Here is a 17,424-nt window from a genome sequence, read left to right as displayed (position 1 = left end):
GGGGCTACCACCCCCGAACCCCCCGCTTTCGCAGCCTTTAAATATAAAAAAAATTTCTTTAAACTGAAAGTAAGGAGCGACATTAAAACTTAAAAAGAACAGAAATTAGTCCGTATATGAAAGAGGCTGTGCCCTCCTCAACGCCTCGCTCTTTACGCTAAAGTTTGACTTTCTCACAACTCTTTTTTTAAACAATAAAAACTTTAGCGTAAAGAGCGAGGCGTTGAGGAGGGCACAGCCCCTTTCATATACGGAATAATTTCTGTTCGTTTTAAGTTTTAATGTCGCTCCTTACTTTCAGTTCAAAGAAATTTTTTTATATTTAAAGGCTGCGAAAGCGGGGGGTTTTGGGGGTGGTAGCCCCCCAACTGTGCCTCCTAATCCCTGTACGTTTTAAGGTTCGACCTTGTAACTCAGCCTCTTTAACTCTTTAGAAAACGTAGTTTTTTCAAATAATACCATAAAGAATCAGCCTATCTCGTCCATTATAAACTTTTTTAGTTCCTGTGGCCAAACCATTCAGAATTGATTGAGTGGTCTTGCCATAACATGTAGGGCTTAGATAAGCGATCCGAAGAAACGGCAGAAAACTAAAAGCCGACATCTACTTTTTCTGAAATCTTAGAAAAACCTTGCAAATTCTCTTGTTTTATGCTGGAGATAGATATATTTAGTTTTAGAGAAACTTGTATTATTAGAAAGTATCAATTTTTTTCGATCATACAGAGCAGAATTTTCTTTTTAAAAGTCAGGAAAGGGTTGTCTTGGCCCTAAAAACTTTCTAGTATACCTGCTAGGAAAATGCCAAAAATCATCTCAAAAGAAATATCATTTGGTCAATTTGACGCATGTTTAAATTTTCTGTGGTGCAAACCGCTTCGATTGAAAACTTTGCCAACAGAATTATAATATCTTTTCAATCAAATTTCATAATCAAATCACAAATTCTCAATAGGCTTCAATGATAATTAGTCCCCTGGGAGAATTCGTTAATAAACCCTTTGCCTTTGAGATAGTCAGCTGACGTTGAGACTCACAAAATGATGTTTCAGGTATCGAATCATCTTAAGAATTAGTACGAGATTATAGATTTGCTTTGTTTTAAACTAGTCACTAGATAGCTTTTCGAACAGAGATTATAGATTTGCTTTGTTTTAAACTAGTCTCTAGATAGCTTTTCGAACAGAGATTATAGATTTGCTTTGTTTTAAACTAGTCTCTAGATAGCTTTTCGAACAAAGATTTAGATTTGCTTTGTTTTAAACTAGTCTCTAGATAGCTTTTCGAACAGAGATTATAGATTTGCTTTGTTTTAAACTAGTCTCTAGATAGATTTTCGAAGTGATTGTAGATTTGCTTTGTTTTAAACTAGTCTCTAGATAGCTTTTCGAACAGAGATTATAGATTTGCTTTGTTTTAAACTAGTCTCTAGATAGCTTTCGAACAGAGATTATAGATTTGCTTTGTTTTAAACTTTTCTCTAGATAGCTTTTCGAACAGAGATTATAGATTTGCTTTGTTTTAAACTAGTCTCTCGATAGCTTTTCGAACTGTTGACACCACAGTTCATATATTATATTCTGTCTACTGTGGTTGACACATATAAGATTCCCAGTCAATTTTTACCAAAATTGCTTCAGAAGCTCCCTTCTGAATTTTTTGAAAGTAAAATTGCTACGAAAAATGGCTAATGGGCCCTTTGTCTTTGACAGACAAAATATGCTTTATGACAAAAGCAACAATCAGAGCAGTAGCATGGATTTACAAGTCAAATATGACACCAAGAACACACTGGAAAGTAGTCGGAATAATCGTCTAGTTCAGCATCTCTGTCGAGATTAGCTTGATCCTAATGACTATTATTAATGTTCAATTTGAAATCCTTTTGTGTTCTTTTACGTAGTATAATAGTATATCATAATTTTGCATTTACAATGCTATCAATGACAGAAGATTACCCACCAAAAGAAATTAAAAAACATGTTCATCCACTATCACGGGACAATCTTGGCTGTGGGAGGTACATTAAAAAAAATGGGCACAAGTTGTCAACAATGCTTATTTAGGCAGTATGATAAACTAAGAGGGGTTGGGATGCTCAACCACTTCTTGTGTACCTGCGGTAGCCTTGGTGACACAGGAGACTGAGTCGAAGGCACGGTCATTTAAACGGTGGCCGGCGTTTATCCACCCTTCGCCCCGCGGAAAATATTCCCCGTGGAAAATAAGGCTTTCCAAATTTGGGAATTTTATTTGAGTTTTATTTTTTTTATTTCCGTAGGGGGAAGGGATTATGGTACTTGTGTATTATGTGCCACATACTCAAGTTTACGCTGTGTATAATTCGAGGACACACCGTTTTTTCGTGATTTTCTTCGTTACTTTAGAAATAAATTTGGGCTATAGATTCGCATATTAGGGGAAGAGGGTGAAGTACAGCGGGTCTGCATGCAAAATGTGTTTTGTACAATTATTCTGCATATTAGATAGATAGATAAATAAGTGTATTTTAAAGCCAAATATACGGCCAAGAACACAGTAAAATAACATAAATGAAAGGCACAAATAACATAAACTTTGATCAGCGATCATCATAAAACACTTAAATGAAACACCTAATAATAGTACTTAAACGGTCATTGAAAAAGAAATATTTAACACTTGAAAAAAAACACTTAAATGAAACATTGAATTTACTTTATACTGTTTCTTTTTTTTTAGTTAGCAAAATTTCCCGATACCTTGCTATTCTTCTGTAATTTTTTAGCGGCCATATAAATAGAAAGAACTGTTTACTGACTTCAAACTGTCAAAATACTTTACCCCCCCCCCTTGGCACCCGCTACTGCCAAAAATTGCAAAAGTTCATACGGAAGTCTTTTCAACACAAATGCATTTGTGTTTTCTTTTTATAAGTTTTTAAGACACTTCTGGTGTTTTTAAGACACTTTAGACACTTTCCGCGAGGGTTTTTTTCTAAGGAGGGGGTATTTTCTGCGGGGGTTAATTTCTGTGGTGGGGGGGGGATTTCGTGCGGGGGACATTTTCCGAGGGGGAGGGATTTTCCGCGTTGGGGTATTTTTTGGGGGGTTAAGCCCCTTCCCCCCCATTCACTATATTCATTTATATTATTTTACTGTATTCATGGCCGCATATTTGGCTTTAAAATACACTTATTTATCTATCTATCTAATATGCAGAATAATCGTACCAAACACATTTTGCATGCAGACCCGCTAAAACTTTACCCCCCTTCCCTAATGTGCAAATATATAGCCCAAATTTATTTCTAAAGTAACGAAGAAATTTAGGGAGGCCCACACCTAGTATGTGCGTTGACGTCGATTGAGAAGAACCCCCCTCCCTCCTGACTTGTGTGCCACCGCAAGATTTCGTTTTTTTTTGTATTTTCATTTAAAGTGGCTCTTTTGTACTTTCATTGAAAAATTGAAAAAAATTACTCCCCCTAAACTTTGAAAAAATAAATCCCCCTCTTAGATTTTGAAAAAATACATTTTGCCCCCTTCCCACTAATTTTTGTATTGACCCCGCTGTGTATGTGCATGATGTGTATATAAAGCAAACAGTTTACAATTCTTTGATAAAACCTTCAAAAATGGACCCAACAGAGATCCAAAAAAGGATGTTTGTTTGTGCTGTTTCTTTTTTCCCTAATACATCCAATTATCTTTGCAGATCCTTCGGGCCAACCTCAGAGGATTCTCATGTTACTCCATATTCTTACACATGCAGTATACATATCTTTTATTTGACTTTTAATTTATAGCCGCCCCCCAAAAAAAAAAATAATCATTCGAGCATTTCAATTCTATACCCAAATCACAAAGGCATTCATAACAGTTCAATCATCATTACAAAGTATGCAAGTATTTCAAGTATACAAATTCCACAGTTGTTAAATCCCAGTCAATGGTATGTTTTTCCTTATAAACAAGGAAAAACTAACACTAAGGAAATAATATAAACTTCAAATAAAAAGCCAAAAAATTGCTTCGCTTCAAAAAGCCATAACGTCAATTATCAAATACCACTTCAGCACAGAAGAAGATTTATTATCATGAGCAGAACCGGGCTAATTGTTACAGCCTATAAAAGTCATTAAAATGCCATAAAATCATTTACATTCATAACATGGCTCATATATTTCCATGCTGAATCAATTGTCCCCCACAAACATTAGTATTCTGTACCAGATATCATTGTTCCTCCACGCTTAAAACTGACGCTATCTTTTACGAATATCTTAAAAATCAAAGCAATCTTTGAACCAAAATATGGAGTTAGGCCAATTAAATTATTGGAGGACTTGTGAACAAAATGATAACTTGATAAGCAACCGACAAAAATGGATAAACAAAATAATCTATTAAATAGGATCCATGAGAAGACATCAATGGGAAAGAATTAACGAGCAAATATTTTTACAGAGTATGACAATAGGGATTCAAGGAGCGGCCAAAGGTTCTTAATAGATCCCTGGACAATGATACGTGGCCCACAAGCTGAATAAGAAAAAATTAATTTCAAAACGGTTCAAACAAAATGAATTAAACATGTAACTATCCCAACATAAAGAACGATCCTGTTTATTTTTTAAGGGCCTCGGGGGCTATATTCAAGCCAATAGACGCCCTAGACAAGAAAATAAGGTACAAACTATGAATATTACTCTGACATAGCACGCAGGTCCGCAGCGCCCTAGAAACTTCGCGGTTTTTACGATTATGCCAATAATTACGGGCATTTTTCACGTGGCGAAAACTTTCATAGGTTTTTACATAGTGCTAAGTTTTAATATAAATTCCTATGTAAATGCCAGGTTTTAGATCTACAACTACTGCAGCCTATAGTCAAAATTCGCCCAAACCGCTTTGATATCTAAAACAAACGACAAGCAGAAGCTAAAAACATGTCTTCGAACTAATGCATTTGTTCTAATAAAAATGGCATTTAAACGATTTAAGTTTTACAACCATGCTTATATATATATATATATATATATATATATATATATATATATATATATATATATATATATATATATATATATATATATATATATATATATATACATATATTACATGAACTGAACAAATGGGCATATGTGCACATTCGAGTATTTTCTCCGGGGTAGGGGCCATGGGCGCCCATATGGGGGGGCAGGGGGGGGCTCTTGCCCCCCCCCCCCCTAGCTGAGTGATGCTGCCTTATTTTTATATTTTTGTTCTGAGATTTCTATTAAATAGCATTAAAAGTAGCAATTAGACGAAGTTTGCCCCCCCCCTGGAATTCAGCTTATGGGCGCCCATGGTAGGGGCTATGTTGCATAAAAGAAGGCAAATAATTTCCAAATCCACCTTTTTCTCAGACGATGCTTGATGGTAGGAAATTCTTCCTACCTCCAACGTTTTCTAAAAGTATTACAAAATCCAGCCAGTTCCCTCGGTTCATCATAATGTTTTGACAACAGGGTGATCAAAAAGGGATCAATGAAGCGATATATAAACGCAAAGTAGCATTCAACAATTTGATCCAAATTAGTGTTTGAAGAGTTGACATAACGCATAAAAGATACAATTTTAAGTTATTCAAATTTGATTTTATTAAGTTAGAAAATTCAATTTTCGTAACCAGCGCAGAACTTGTATTAGAACCTTTCATAAAATTAACAAACACAATAGAACTAAAGGTATATTGTACTTTTTACGACTTATGAGTGCAATCCGTAGGGCAATCGAACAATAGCCCATAGAAAGAAGAATACAAGCGTATATCATTATTATTTCATAAAAGTACACAGGAATGGCGGCAAATATCGCTGAAACAGGAAAAAAAATATATTACTTCAATAGCTAAGACCTATAAATAAGACATGGATTCATAATACCTTATCATCTGATACAGACGGTCACGTAAAAGCTATTATTGATTACAAACATGATATCGTGGCCAAAGTCTCAGCGGAAATCACGGATTGAACAAAAAAGGCAATTTCTATTTCAGGCTGTTTCTATTTGAATTTATGGTTTCTCTACAAACGAAAAATTATGCTCAGAAGAACATTGAATCAATTAGAAAAAGTCCCTGGCAGGACTCATCCGCAGGGTCGCCATCACGGTCAGCTCCAAAAAGTGCTACAGTTGCCCAAATTTGCGTGCTACACAGCGATTTTCGGTGCTATAGCAAAAAATTGACCTTAATAGTGCTAAATTAGCACTATCGTGCTACAAGTGGCAACCCTGCTCCTCCATCGGAATAGTTGCTTGAAAACCCAGGATTCCCTCAAGGCTCGAGGTGAAAAAGTGGTCAACTTTGAACCCACGTGAACCACAATACAAAAATATGGCCCATATTCTGCAAAGGTTCCTTGAGACATCTTGTTTAATTTAGTTGTTGAAAAAGGGTTGAGAAGCACAAGCCTAGAGATAAACCCCTTGATTAAATGTTCTTTACACATCATGACAATTAAACGTCAAATTAAAGAAAAAACAATAAACCTTAAAAAAACTTAGGGTAAAAAAAACAATTTATTATTAATTTAAAACTTATGATCAATTATAAACTTATAAAACTTAGTATCTATTCATAAAAGACAATATAAACAAATTACCATCATACTGAAATCGAGCATTCGTCTTCCAGCCCTAGTCGGTATATATCTATCACCATGACTCTGTTTGACAGGAGACTTGACAGGAGAGGTCATCTTGGATCCAGATGAAGGTGGAGACTGGAGCTACCAAAGAAAAAAATGTCTTCTCAAAAAAATTGACCTAAGCGATTCTTTCTCTAATAATGTAAGGTAGATTTATACATGAAGAGTTCTACCCCCTTGAAACGTAGTGCTGTTACTATTTATCATTATGCTGTTACTACAATTCAGAAAAAGTATACCAGCGAGCAGGTAGGACTTGGATAGTTAATTAAATTGTTATAGTATCGGACAACCATGTTAACTTGCTAGCAATAAAAAGCGAGTGGCCTTAAATCAACAGTCCTTTCAAAAGATTAATTGCCCTCGTCAAGCAACGGGCTTTAGCTAAAACCAGACAATAACACGATTTTTGATAAACTATACTGTAGAAGCAATCCAATTTCTATTTTTTATGACAAAAAGCACAGCTGTTTTTGACGTCTTCCTCAAACCAAACCACATTTAGACAGTTCATTAGCCTGAAGAACCACGAACAACATTAGTTTCTACAATTACAAGATCCCAATCACCTGATAAACATAGAGCTCGGGGGAGTATTACATTTAATGATAACAACGTAATGAGTGTTCATATTTTGAAGAAGGAAAAGGCTCACCGCTTGTTGTGGGATATTAACGACTCGAGACAGTACATCACTGTTCAGGATATAACATTAAAGCCTCACCCACGAAAAATTCCATACTTGAAGGTGAACCTTATGAATTATGCTATTCATTGACTTGGCGTGAACAATTCACAATGCAGTACTGCACCTCATTTACAATATTTATGGCCATCATTTAAAAGAAAATTTAATTCAGCTCCAACATTAGAATCTAGAGATAACATACACACCCATGGTAATATAAGGTCTTTGCTGCTCTGTCACGGAGATTTTTGTTTTTTACTGAAACAGGATTTCACAGCACTATTCTTGGATCTCCTCCCTCTAAAAAAGCAAACTCAAATCGCGTCTAGACGAAACAACCAATGAAGCCCGTCAACTTTCTCGTGTATGAGACAAAAATACACAAGTTGTATAACATTTTACAACAATCGGAAAAAATATGACACTTTTCTAACAAAAGACCCGCTTTCCCAATATTTGCCCTCCTCCCTTGAATTTTTTTTATATATATAAACCATTTTAGGAGTAAAATATTAGTATAAAAAGTTGCCCGCTTTAGCGTATTTATCGGGGACATCTAGAGAATCCCAGAATATTTTTTAGAACGCGGGATCCCATCTCAAATTCGAACCGCGGCATCTGCAAGCATTTTCTGTATGTTCTTTTAGAGAAAATTCAGTCTAATTTTGGACGGTGTGGGATTTCATAAACGTTAGGTATAACAGCTCCCAAATAACCAGTTACAGAAAGAAGCAAGTATCTAAAATTTCATTTGGAAGACTGCAGGCAGAGCCGTATCCAGGATTTTTGTTCGAGGGGGGGGGGTATTTTTGGGAGGGTAAAAAAAAAGCATCAAAAAGTGTTTTTATACATTTTTAATGCGTTTGTATGAGTCGAACTTTTTTTTCGGGGGGGGGGGTAAAACCCCTGACCTCTGCCCTGAATACGGCCTTGACTGTGGGTGTTTTATCCTTTGAGATTCAAAAAATAAAATATTTTTTGGTACTTGTGCATTATAACTAAACCAGCGCTATAGACTATACAACGAAGCACTAATGGAAACCCGTCAAACGGCTAGTTGTAAGAGATAAATTGATGGCAAAGCGTGGGTTCTCATTGATTTTACAATATTTAAACGATTGTCTTTTGGGGTTTAGGGGGGGGAGGTACCTAGGTTAGGTTACGTATTTAATATATGATATGCTTTACCCCCACCCCTACACCACCCTAATGTGCAAATATATAGCTCAAATTTGCTTCTAACGTATTATATATGCATCCTATTTTATTTCATTAGCATTAACCAAACTGGACTTCTTTCGTGTATAGCACTGGTCTAGTTATAATGCACAGTTACCTATTTTTCCTAGGTAGCCTATGCTGCCATAATTAAAAAGTATTATTTTACTTTTTATTAACAAATAACATTGTTTACTTTTGGGTTTTACTGACGTACCCTATTGTTGAATGCACCCGGGTACATATGCAAAAGAAGGCTAAACAAAAGTTTTTGACAAACAGGATATCCCTCTCGCTTTGTTTTTCAAAGGTAGAACTTGACCTCTGTTTGAAGTTCAGTGACTTTCAAAATGGGGCATAAATACCATTTTCCCATCTTTTTGTAAAATACACTATAAAAAAAATCTACAAATTAAAGCGTTCTCCCTCAATGGAAGACCGATTTCATTTCTACAAGAACCAAGTCTATTCTAGTTGGTGATAGAATGTATTTTATACGAAAGACAATAGTAACAGTTATAATTCTGCTAATTTGGGCATCCAAATAAAATCATTTAGTCTTTTTGTTTGCAAGTCAGGCGGGATTGAATACACGATTAGAGCTCGCTTATCTTCCGCTGCGGATATTGTCAGAGAAAATTGACTAGACCGACAGATCGATTTGTTTCACTTCCTGTATGTTTTACATTCGAAATGCCGAGACTTTATTACTCATCAACAAAATGGGCGGTAGGGGAAATCAAGACGCGTGCCATTTTCACAAGGGTGCGGTTTTTACTTCCGTCTCTTCTTACATTCACAGATATATTCTTGTTCCCATAACTACAGTCGAGATTTTGAATCTAACATTTTTGTTGCCAAAAGAGAGTAACGTTTGTTCCTTTATAGCTTTTCTTTAGCGTTTGTTCATTTAATTAATTTTCTGCAGATATTTATGAAGATACCATAACTACCATCAAAAGGTTTAGTAATTATCGTTCATTTCAAATCAAAATAAAATTTGCGCATTTTTCATGATTTTGGAGCTGGAGTCACCATACACTGCTACCAGTCTTCTGTAGGTATTGACTGACGAATAAGGCCATATCCAGGATTTCTTTTCGGGGGGGGGGGGGGTATTTTTTCGGGAGATGCGAACCTAAAAAATAACTTGGTCCTCTTTTTAATGGGTACCGATATTGAACGGAAGGTGATATATCTGTCGCGAACACCTTTTAGCGGTAAAATCAAAATAAGATATCCATAATATTCTTAATAGGTTTCAAGTTGGATACACCGTTCGTTGCAATCAGCCAAGCCGTATCATAGGTGAATCCTCGAACATGATCTAGACATCCAACTTTTTATTGCTCTGGTTTTAAAAATCAATGTATTTAAATCCTTCCTATATAACTAGGCAACTTCAAACTGCAATAGTTACAAACTTCAATACCGAGAAATTTGCAACAGACCTCAAATACAAAGTACCCAATCTTGCCGAAAGAAAATTTGCCCTCTGCCATGCCCTCGTAATAGCACTTTCTAGTGCTGTCTCAGAAAATGACCCATTGCTAGTCCTGGTAATTTCTATAGCAGTCACAGTAAATAAATTGTCGAAACATTATTCTAGGAGCAGGGAAGGAGGGGAGCGGTCAAAACAGAAAAGAGAATTTTTGAATGTCAAAATTTTAAATTTTTTTATGATTATAAGGATCATTCCTGGGAGGCATTCCCCATAATTGGAAAAAAAAGTATCACAGCTTATAAGAAACACTAAGTAATTTTAACTAGTTGTTTCCCATCAAAGTTAACCTGTCCCGCTTAATTCTTTTTTATTTAATTTGCACTTCCTCTGTCCTCTATCTTTTATTCTTTAAGATAGTGTCTCATGGGATCAAAAACCACACTTCAGTGAAAGACACACGTTTGTACGTGTGCTTTCCCAACCCTCCATTTACCCGCCCAAAATACTTGGTATGTACATGTCTCACCCTCAAAAGGTCCTTGTATCAAAATTAACTTGAGAAGAGATTGGCAAATCTGCCAAATATCATAAAATGGGGAAATTAAACAAAAGTAAAAAAAAACATTATAGGATATCTAGGGCCTGGGCCCGGAGGCACACTAAATACATTGGCCGACCATTATTACAACTATCTTACAACTATATAAGATCTAACAACTTCTGCGATTATCATAGTACAACACGTTCTAGCAAAAATACTTCCTACTTACTTAAACTTTCAACAGTTAAAATTTAAAATGGACAAAAAATTTATTATATGGATTGCCACCCCTAGGGCCCTGCTCTTTATGCTGAACTTTAGCTTATGCTATACTGAGTACATGACCAATATTTATAACATGTCAAAAATTTAGCGAATAAAGCAAGGGGCTTAAAGGGTCGGCAGCCCGTTTCATCCATAGATTAATTTTCTTTTTCGTCTAGTTTTAACACTTGAAATTTTATATAAAGCCAGAGCCGGAGTTAGGTTTTTTCTCAGGGGGGGGGGGGTAAATGTAGACTTTGCCGTCCCTGCCACAACATCAATACTGTAACTATTATAAGTTTTGTCAAAAACAAAATTACAATTTAAGCTTGTTTTGCCGCCCTTCGGGCGTCCCATCCGGGGCACTTGTCCCCTCTAGCCCCCACTAGATCCGGCCCTCTATCAAGTTTATATGCTATATTAGATTTATCGTACTTCATTTGGAAGAACTTTTAATTTCCATATATCTAATTTCTGTCCGTTTTAATATCCTATTCGAAATTATACTAGATATGACAGATATGCCCCCTCAAACATTTAACTATTTACACGAAGTTTAACTTCTATATTAAATTGCTATGAAAGTGATAATGACCCTGAAAGAGTACAGCCCCATGAAGGGGTTAGGGCAACTTGACTTTTTTGTCTTCCGTGTGGACTGCTTAGTGAGACAGTTCTAGGGATTCAGTTTTCGTGAACCAGGAGAACAAGTCCAGGTCATTTAAGCTGGTTCTCGTCCAAAATAAGAAACCATATAACGGTACCATCTTGCCCATTAAATCTGCAAAGAGCATTTGTCAAACAATCTCAAAATCATTTAGAAAACATGGCTGGTGCTATTGAAACCAAAACCATTTGTTTTCAAGACCATCAAGCCTGGCTTGTGCTGGTAATAGGGTAGGATTTAATTGCTTAAGGCGTGTCTGATGTAATTAAAATGTATATAAGAATTACGCTTATGGTATTATTATTTTTCAGTTCAAGTTGCAGAGCACGTACTCGTGAAAAACTGGCCATTCAAAGTAAAACAATATACTAGTTTCTGCTGGGGAACAAAATCGAGCAAGGAGATTTTCAGCAGACGACTAATCCAACTACACTATCAAAAAGTGGAAGTAATAAAACAAATCACACCTTTCGTCTTGTCGCACAAGACAAAAAGTAAGAAATCAATATAATAAACATTTCCAAGGATTTTAATACTTATAGAACACATCTTGCCGAAAACGAAAGGGTGTAATTTTCACATTTTGATAAGTATAGAGAAGACTGAAAACAAGGTTTTCAAGCTTTTAATAGGAGACATTTTTGCTCAATGGAAAAGTTTAAATGTTTAGCTGAACAGTATGGCTCCTTTATGGAAAATAAAAAACAAATGACAGTAGGCAAGTCTTAGAGTTTCGATAAATCAATTACAGATTAGGCCCTTCCGAATTAGTTTCAAACTTACAAACAATACTTAAACTTTTAAACCATTGCACTCGTCGAAGCTGGAGGAGTAGGACCCAGCAGATGCCCAGTGCTGAGTAAGTAAAACCTGCTAGTAATACAAACTGTCTAAGCCTGAAAATCTACAGGCGGTTTCAATACAAAGGAGCCAATCTTTAATGGCCCAATTTGTCACTAATTTGTGTACTTATATGGTATAACGCCTACGTTAAGTTCTTCATCTAAGTAGATCCTGTTTCTCTGACTAATCCTAACGAAATATATCAAAATATTATGAAAATATAATATTTTAGAAACAAATTTGGGCTACATATTTGCACATTGGGGGGGGGGGGGGTAAATCATATCGGTTCTCCATTCAACATATGTTAGTTGCAATTGTCTTCCATAATTCGAAGTAAGACCTGCTTTCTAACTTCGAATCGTCCTAATACTTTACCCCCACCGCCCTATCGGGCAGATGCATAGCGTAAAATAAATATTTCCCATTTATTCTGTCACTACGAAACATAAAAAGTTGACTTGGACTCTGTTTTTACGTTAGCTTACACTTCGAAGTTACCCATGTTCTCGATGAAAGGGAACAATATATCTTCTCAGTGTCCTTTGACTTAATAAAAAGCGATGTCCTGCATGTATTATTTTTTTCCGGAAATTCGAATAGAATGAGTCGCCATAGAAACTTTTAAGAGATATCATCCGATTAGAAATTATAGGACCTATAAGCCATTTCACTCAAAATTGCCCTAAGTTTCCAAAAATATACCTCCAGGTAGGACATGACCATCGCGGCCACTATTTTGCTACTGGCCTATTCTCCATAGATTAATTTTAGCAGAAAAGGTGGGCATGTTGCACCATGTCAAAACAGACAACGTGCAAGGAATTTAGATCTATAAGACTGGAAAGCACAAATTGGCCTTTTGAGCCACCCAATCCCTCTACTTACGCGTAACCCGCCAACTTTTCAGAAGAAACGTATGAACATTGCGCCTCGTTTAGAGCTGAAGGATTTTCAATGTCAGTGTAAAAATGAGCAAAGTTTAAGCACCTATCTGACACAGTGACACAGTGCAGACTAAAGAATTCCTGACTTTCTGTAAAAGTGAGTCAAGTTCTGGCTCGGTGGAAGCAAGAGCTAATCCAAACAAGCGCTAAGTCATGCCTCTGTGCAAAAACCAGCTAAGTTCCAGCTGCGGAATTTCCAGAATACAAAAGTTTTTTTCCCCTAGTGTAATTAGTATTCATTTTATTCGCTTATCTTTACCTTCTCACTATCAAGAAGGTTACGTGAGCGTTACTATTATAACGATAGCCAACGATAATTTGCAACCATGTTGTCATTTCACTACCCCCATGGGCAGAATTTCACCAGGTTAGTCATTACGGGAGAACGTGGTTCTTACATTTTGATGGAGGGCCCGCATTATTTATGATTAATTACAAAATATTTCTAGTAGAGTTTCTCAATACAGTAGATTAGGTAAATACGAGTAAAAAGGAAATAATACAGTATATTTTAATACAAGAGAAGATCAAATACAAATCTTAAACCGAAATATGTACAATGCAAATTATTAGTGTAATCAATTCTGTGTCAGATTGTCCCGAAGATTTACGTAGCATAAAATTTACTTAAAAGTATTTTTTCAGGAGTTTTTTCTTTTTCGGGGTGGTTTGAAGGGAGAAATGGGTTTCTATTATATTAAGATATAGAAGTTTAGGTAAAGTTCTAATTTAGGCGCTTCGCACAGTCCTGGGAAAAGGTTGAGTTAGTTGAATATAATTTTCGGGGATCAATTCAGGGCCTAAAATATCCTACAAAATTGATTGAACTAAGTCTAACAGTCAAACAGATTTACAGATTTACGTAGCATAAAATTTACTTAAAAGTATTTTTTCAGGAGTTTTTTCTTTTTCGGGGTGGTTTGAAGGGAGAAATGAGTTTCTATTATATTAAGATATTGAAGTTTAGGTAAAGTTCTAATTTAGGCGCTTCGCACAGTCCTGGGAAAAGGTTGAGTTAGTTGAATATAATTTTCGGGGATCAATTCAGGGCCTAAAATATCCTACAAAATTGATTGAACTAAGTATAACAGTCAAACAAAAAAAAAAGTAAAGACGAGTTAGTGAACCCTTGCATGAGCTGAAAAATTCTAACAAAAGAAAAAAAGTGCAAACAAGCAGGGGCGAATCTCCAGCATTTTTATTGGGGGGCAAGAGGGATCCATATCCGGATAGAGAAAGGGCATGGGATGTAAAATATTTTTTTTCTTCACATTATTGGGGGGAACAGCCCCCCCCCCCCTTGCCACCCCCAAACAACGCCCCTGCAAACAAGCAAAGAAATAATACAAAAAAAGAAACGATAAAAAAAGATGCTAATTGTTTCAAAATTAAAATATTAAATGACTGGCCTCTTCTTAAGCAAAGACAAAATAGTTTCTTCTGGTCAATATTACCAAACTTATAAACAGTATATCAATGCCTCGCGTCAGGTGTTAGTCACAGTTTCTAGAATGCTCAAAATTACTATACTGTTATAATCGCAAATTGTAAAGTTTGACAAGCATTAAATATTGACTTATAAGTAAACAAAAGATAGCATTATCCTGCCCTAGTTAAGTGATCTTAATTTCGAAATACTGAAAAATTAAAGGACGTTGGCATGACTTTGATATTGGAGTATATATGTTTTGATTTTTTTTCGTATGGTAAGTTTTAAATATACAAGATACCGTTAACAAACAACAACAAAAAACATATTTATTAAATACAGGTGATCAACTATAGGCCCGTTTTTTAGCACTAAGATCTTACATCTTTCTGCAAAGATTATCGTTTTTTAACATCTTTATTTTAAGATCTTATAGCTCACTGATGTTAGCAAAAAGTGTGAAGACCGCCACTGTTTTGCCATACAGAACAATGATGAGAGAACTTTGATGATCTACTCATCATTGTTCTCAGACCGCTGATCAGAGCAGAATGATGAAAGACGTTTGCAAAAAAAACGACCAAAGATGTAAGATCTGTGTTCAAAGATTTCGATTTTAAGCGTTTTCTGACAAAAGATGTAAGATCTTAGCACATTGATGAGTGAAAAAACGCCCCTTATAGAGAATTTCATACCAGTGAAAAATCTAAAGCGGAACTGACCAGCCATGACAAAACTAGAAAATAAGAATGAAATATAAGGGCCAGATCTAGAGCAGAATCCAGGGGGGGGGGTATTGGCTTTGACGCCAATAATTGACCAAATTGACAAGTTTATTGTGAAAAAGAGCGAAAAAGAGAAAAACCAGAATCAGGGCACCAGAAAATCTTGGGGGAGGGCTCAAGGTACCCCCACCCCCTGGAGCCGCCAGCGGAAATGGGGTTCTACGCCAGTGCTACAAGTTGTTTTCATGAATATGTTGCCTGTACAACGAGGCGTCCCCTACCCAAGTGAAAAAAGTGAAGATCCCAAAATAATGCGAATTTAAAGAAAAAATCAGGAAATTAAATAAACAAAAAATATGGAAGAACTAAAAAAATGCGAAATAGAATCGAAAACGAAGATTTACAAAATCTTAATATATAATTCAGCTATTAATATTCCATAGAGAACGTAACTGAACGATTGACAGGACCCTCTTTAGACCGTCACGAAGATCGTCGATAACACAAATGCAGACAAAAACACAGTGCTCGGTTCAAAAGAAAAGGGCGAAATATTAATTTGAAACTATTGTAAATTATTGTAATAATTATTATAGTAAATTATACTTGTTACTGCGGATACCAGCATATAACTTGTTTATTCCTGTTACAACTTCAAAAACCTTTAGAGCCGCTATATTAAGGGACAGGGATTCTAACTGAACATTTTCCCGTCTAAGAAAACATCCTTTGGAACGTTTATATAAAAAAAAAAGAGTAAAAGAAACAATGGATATTCCTTGGAAACTTCTTTGTCGGCTTTGGGATATTTTTGCCCGGCTTTGGGACACTTTCTATAATAAATTTGGTGGCAACCCTACAAAGGAGTAGCGACTTACGCCTATCTACTCTCACCCTCGCCCATTTTTTTCCACCAGCCACATGGGTTTATACGTTTCCCTCCATCTTATTTTTTTAACAATAGAGAAAATGTACTTTCCTGTTCTATACATCCAAAAGCATATCGACAAGATAGATATAACGTCAGAAGTTCTTAATTAATCAGTGATCATGGTTTTCACCCTTTAAATGTAATATAATCGCATCGTATAATAATACGATGCGATTATACAATTAATAACACATTGATTATACAATATAGGCCTAATAATACAATCGCAATCGTATAATAATCACCACAGTTTATAGAATTATCCAGTAAGTTTATCGCAGATCATTTCTGGTCTTCATTCTCGGTACGAACAAAAAGCTCCTCCCACTTATTTCTACATTAGCGGGTTAGTCTGTTTCCGTTAATCAATGAGAAATGGTTACAAAGTGCATTACTCGTAATAGCGGGTTTCCACTTGTTTCATGTCCAAGAGAAATCTGACTTGTCTACCCGTGAAAAGATCTAATGCCGCTTATGTTTATATCTGCAAAAACGTTCTCTGGAGCACTCACACCTCGGTCCGGGTTTTTATAATGGGTGAGATAGGGAATGATCATACTGCTAATTCTATAAACTGTGATAATCACATACAAAAAGATTCCAAACAAAATTTTCTCTTTTTTATTCCTTTCATTTTTTGGGCAGTTGAATTTTTTTGGGCATTCCAAGCATAATTTTCTCCTTTTTATTCCTTTCATTTTTTGGGCAGTTTTTGGGAGGAGACATTACTTGCCCCAAGTACAGAGATTTTAGAGGCTCAAAATTTCAAATAATTAATTTAACGGTTATAATCATTTTAATTTTTTTTATTTGTATTACAATAAAGTAGAGGGCGCAGTTGGCAGTAAGTGTAAGCAAATGAACCCCAAATTTTCATTTTTCCCCAATCTTCACAACCATTCCTTGAAAATTAAAGAAAGTAGATCGAATCTAATTAACTTAGATAGATTTAAATAAATGGAAAATTGTGTTAACAAATCAAGCTCTGTTAATAGATGATTTTTTTTTTTAATTTGGCCTTAAAATTTTTGGGAGACAGGGGCGGGGGAAA

At 35.7% G+C, this 17,424-nt stretch overlaps 1 protein-coding gene across 4 annotated transcripts in view; it reads right to left on the bottom strand.

Annotated features, from left to right (window-relative positions):
• The window catches only part of fzr (fizzy and cell division cycle 20 related), a 149,209-nt gene that overhangs the window by 87,994 nt on the left and 43,791 nt on the right, over nt 1-17,424 (bottom strand). For all 4 annotated transcript variants that reach the window (XM_089100482.1, XM_089100483.1, XM_089100484.1 and 1 more), the window contains one exon: nt 6,632-6,757. In XM_089100482.1, coding sequence (XP_088956608.1) covers nt 6,632-6,757 — 126 coding nt within the window. The remainder of the gene's footprint in view (nt 1-6,631; nt 6,758-17,424) is intronic.

Source organism: Artemia sp. Qi Xiang Cuo, chromosome 14 (assembly GCF_049724085.1).
Source record: "Artemia sp. Qi Xiang Cuo chromosome 14, ASM4972408v1, whole genome shotgun sequence".
NCBI classification, from domain to species: domain Eukaryota; kingdom Metazoa; phylum Arthropoda; class Branchiopoda; order Anostraca; family Artemiidae; genus Artemia; species Artemia sp. Qi Xiang Cuo.
The sequence above is the reverse complement of the archived record's forward strand: the minus strand, read 5'-3'. Positions and strand labels throughout refer to the sequence as shown.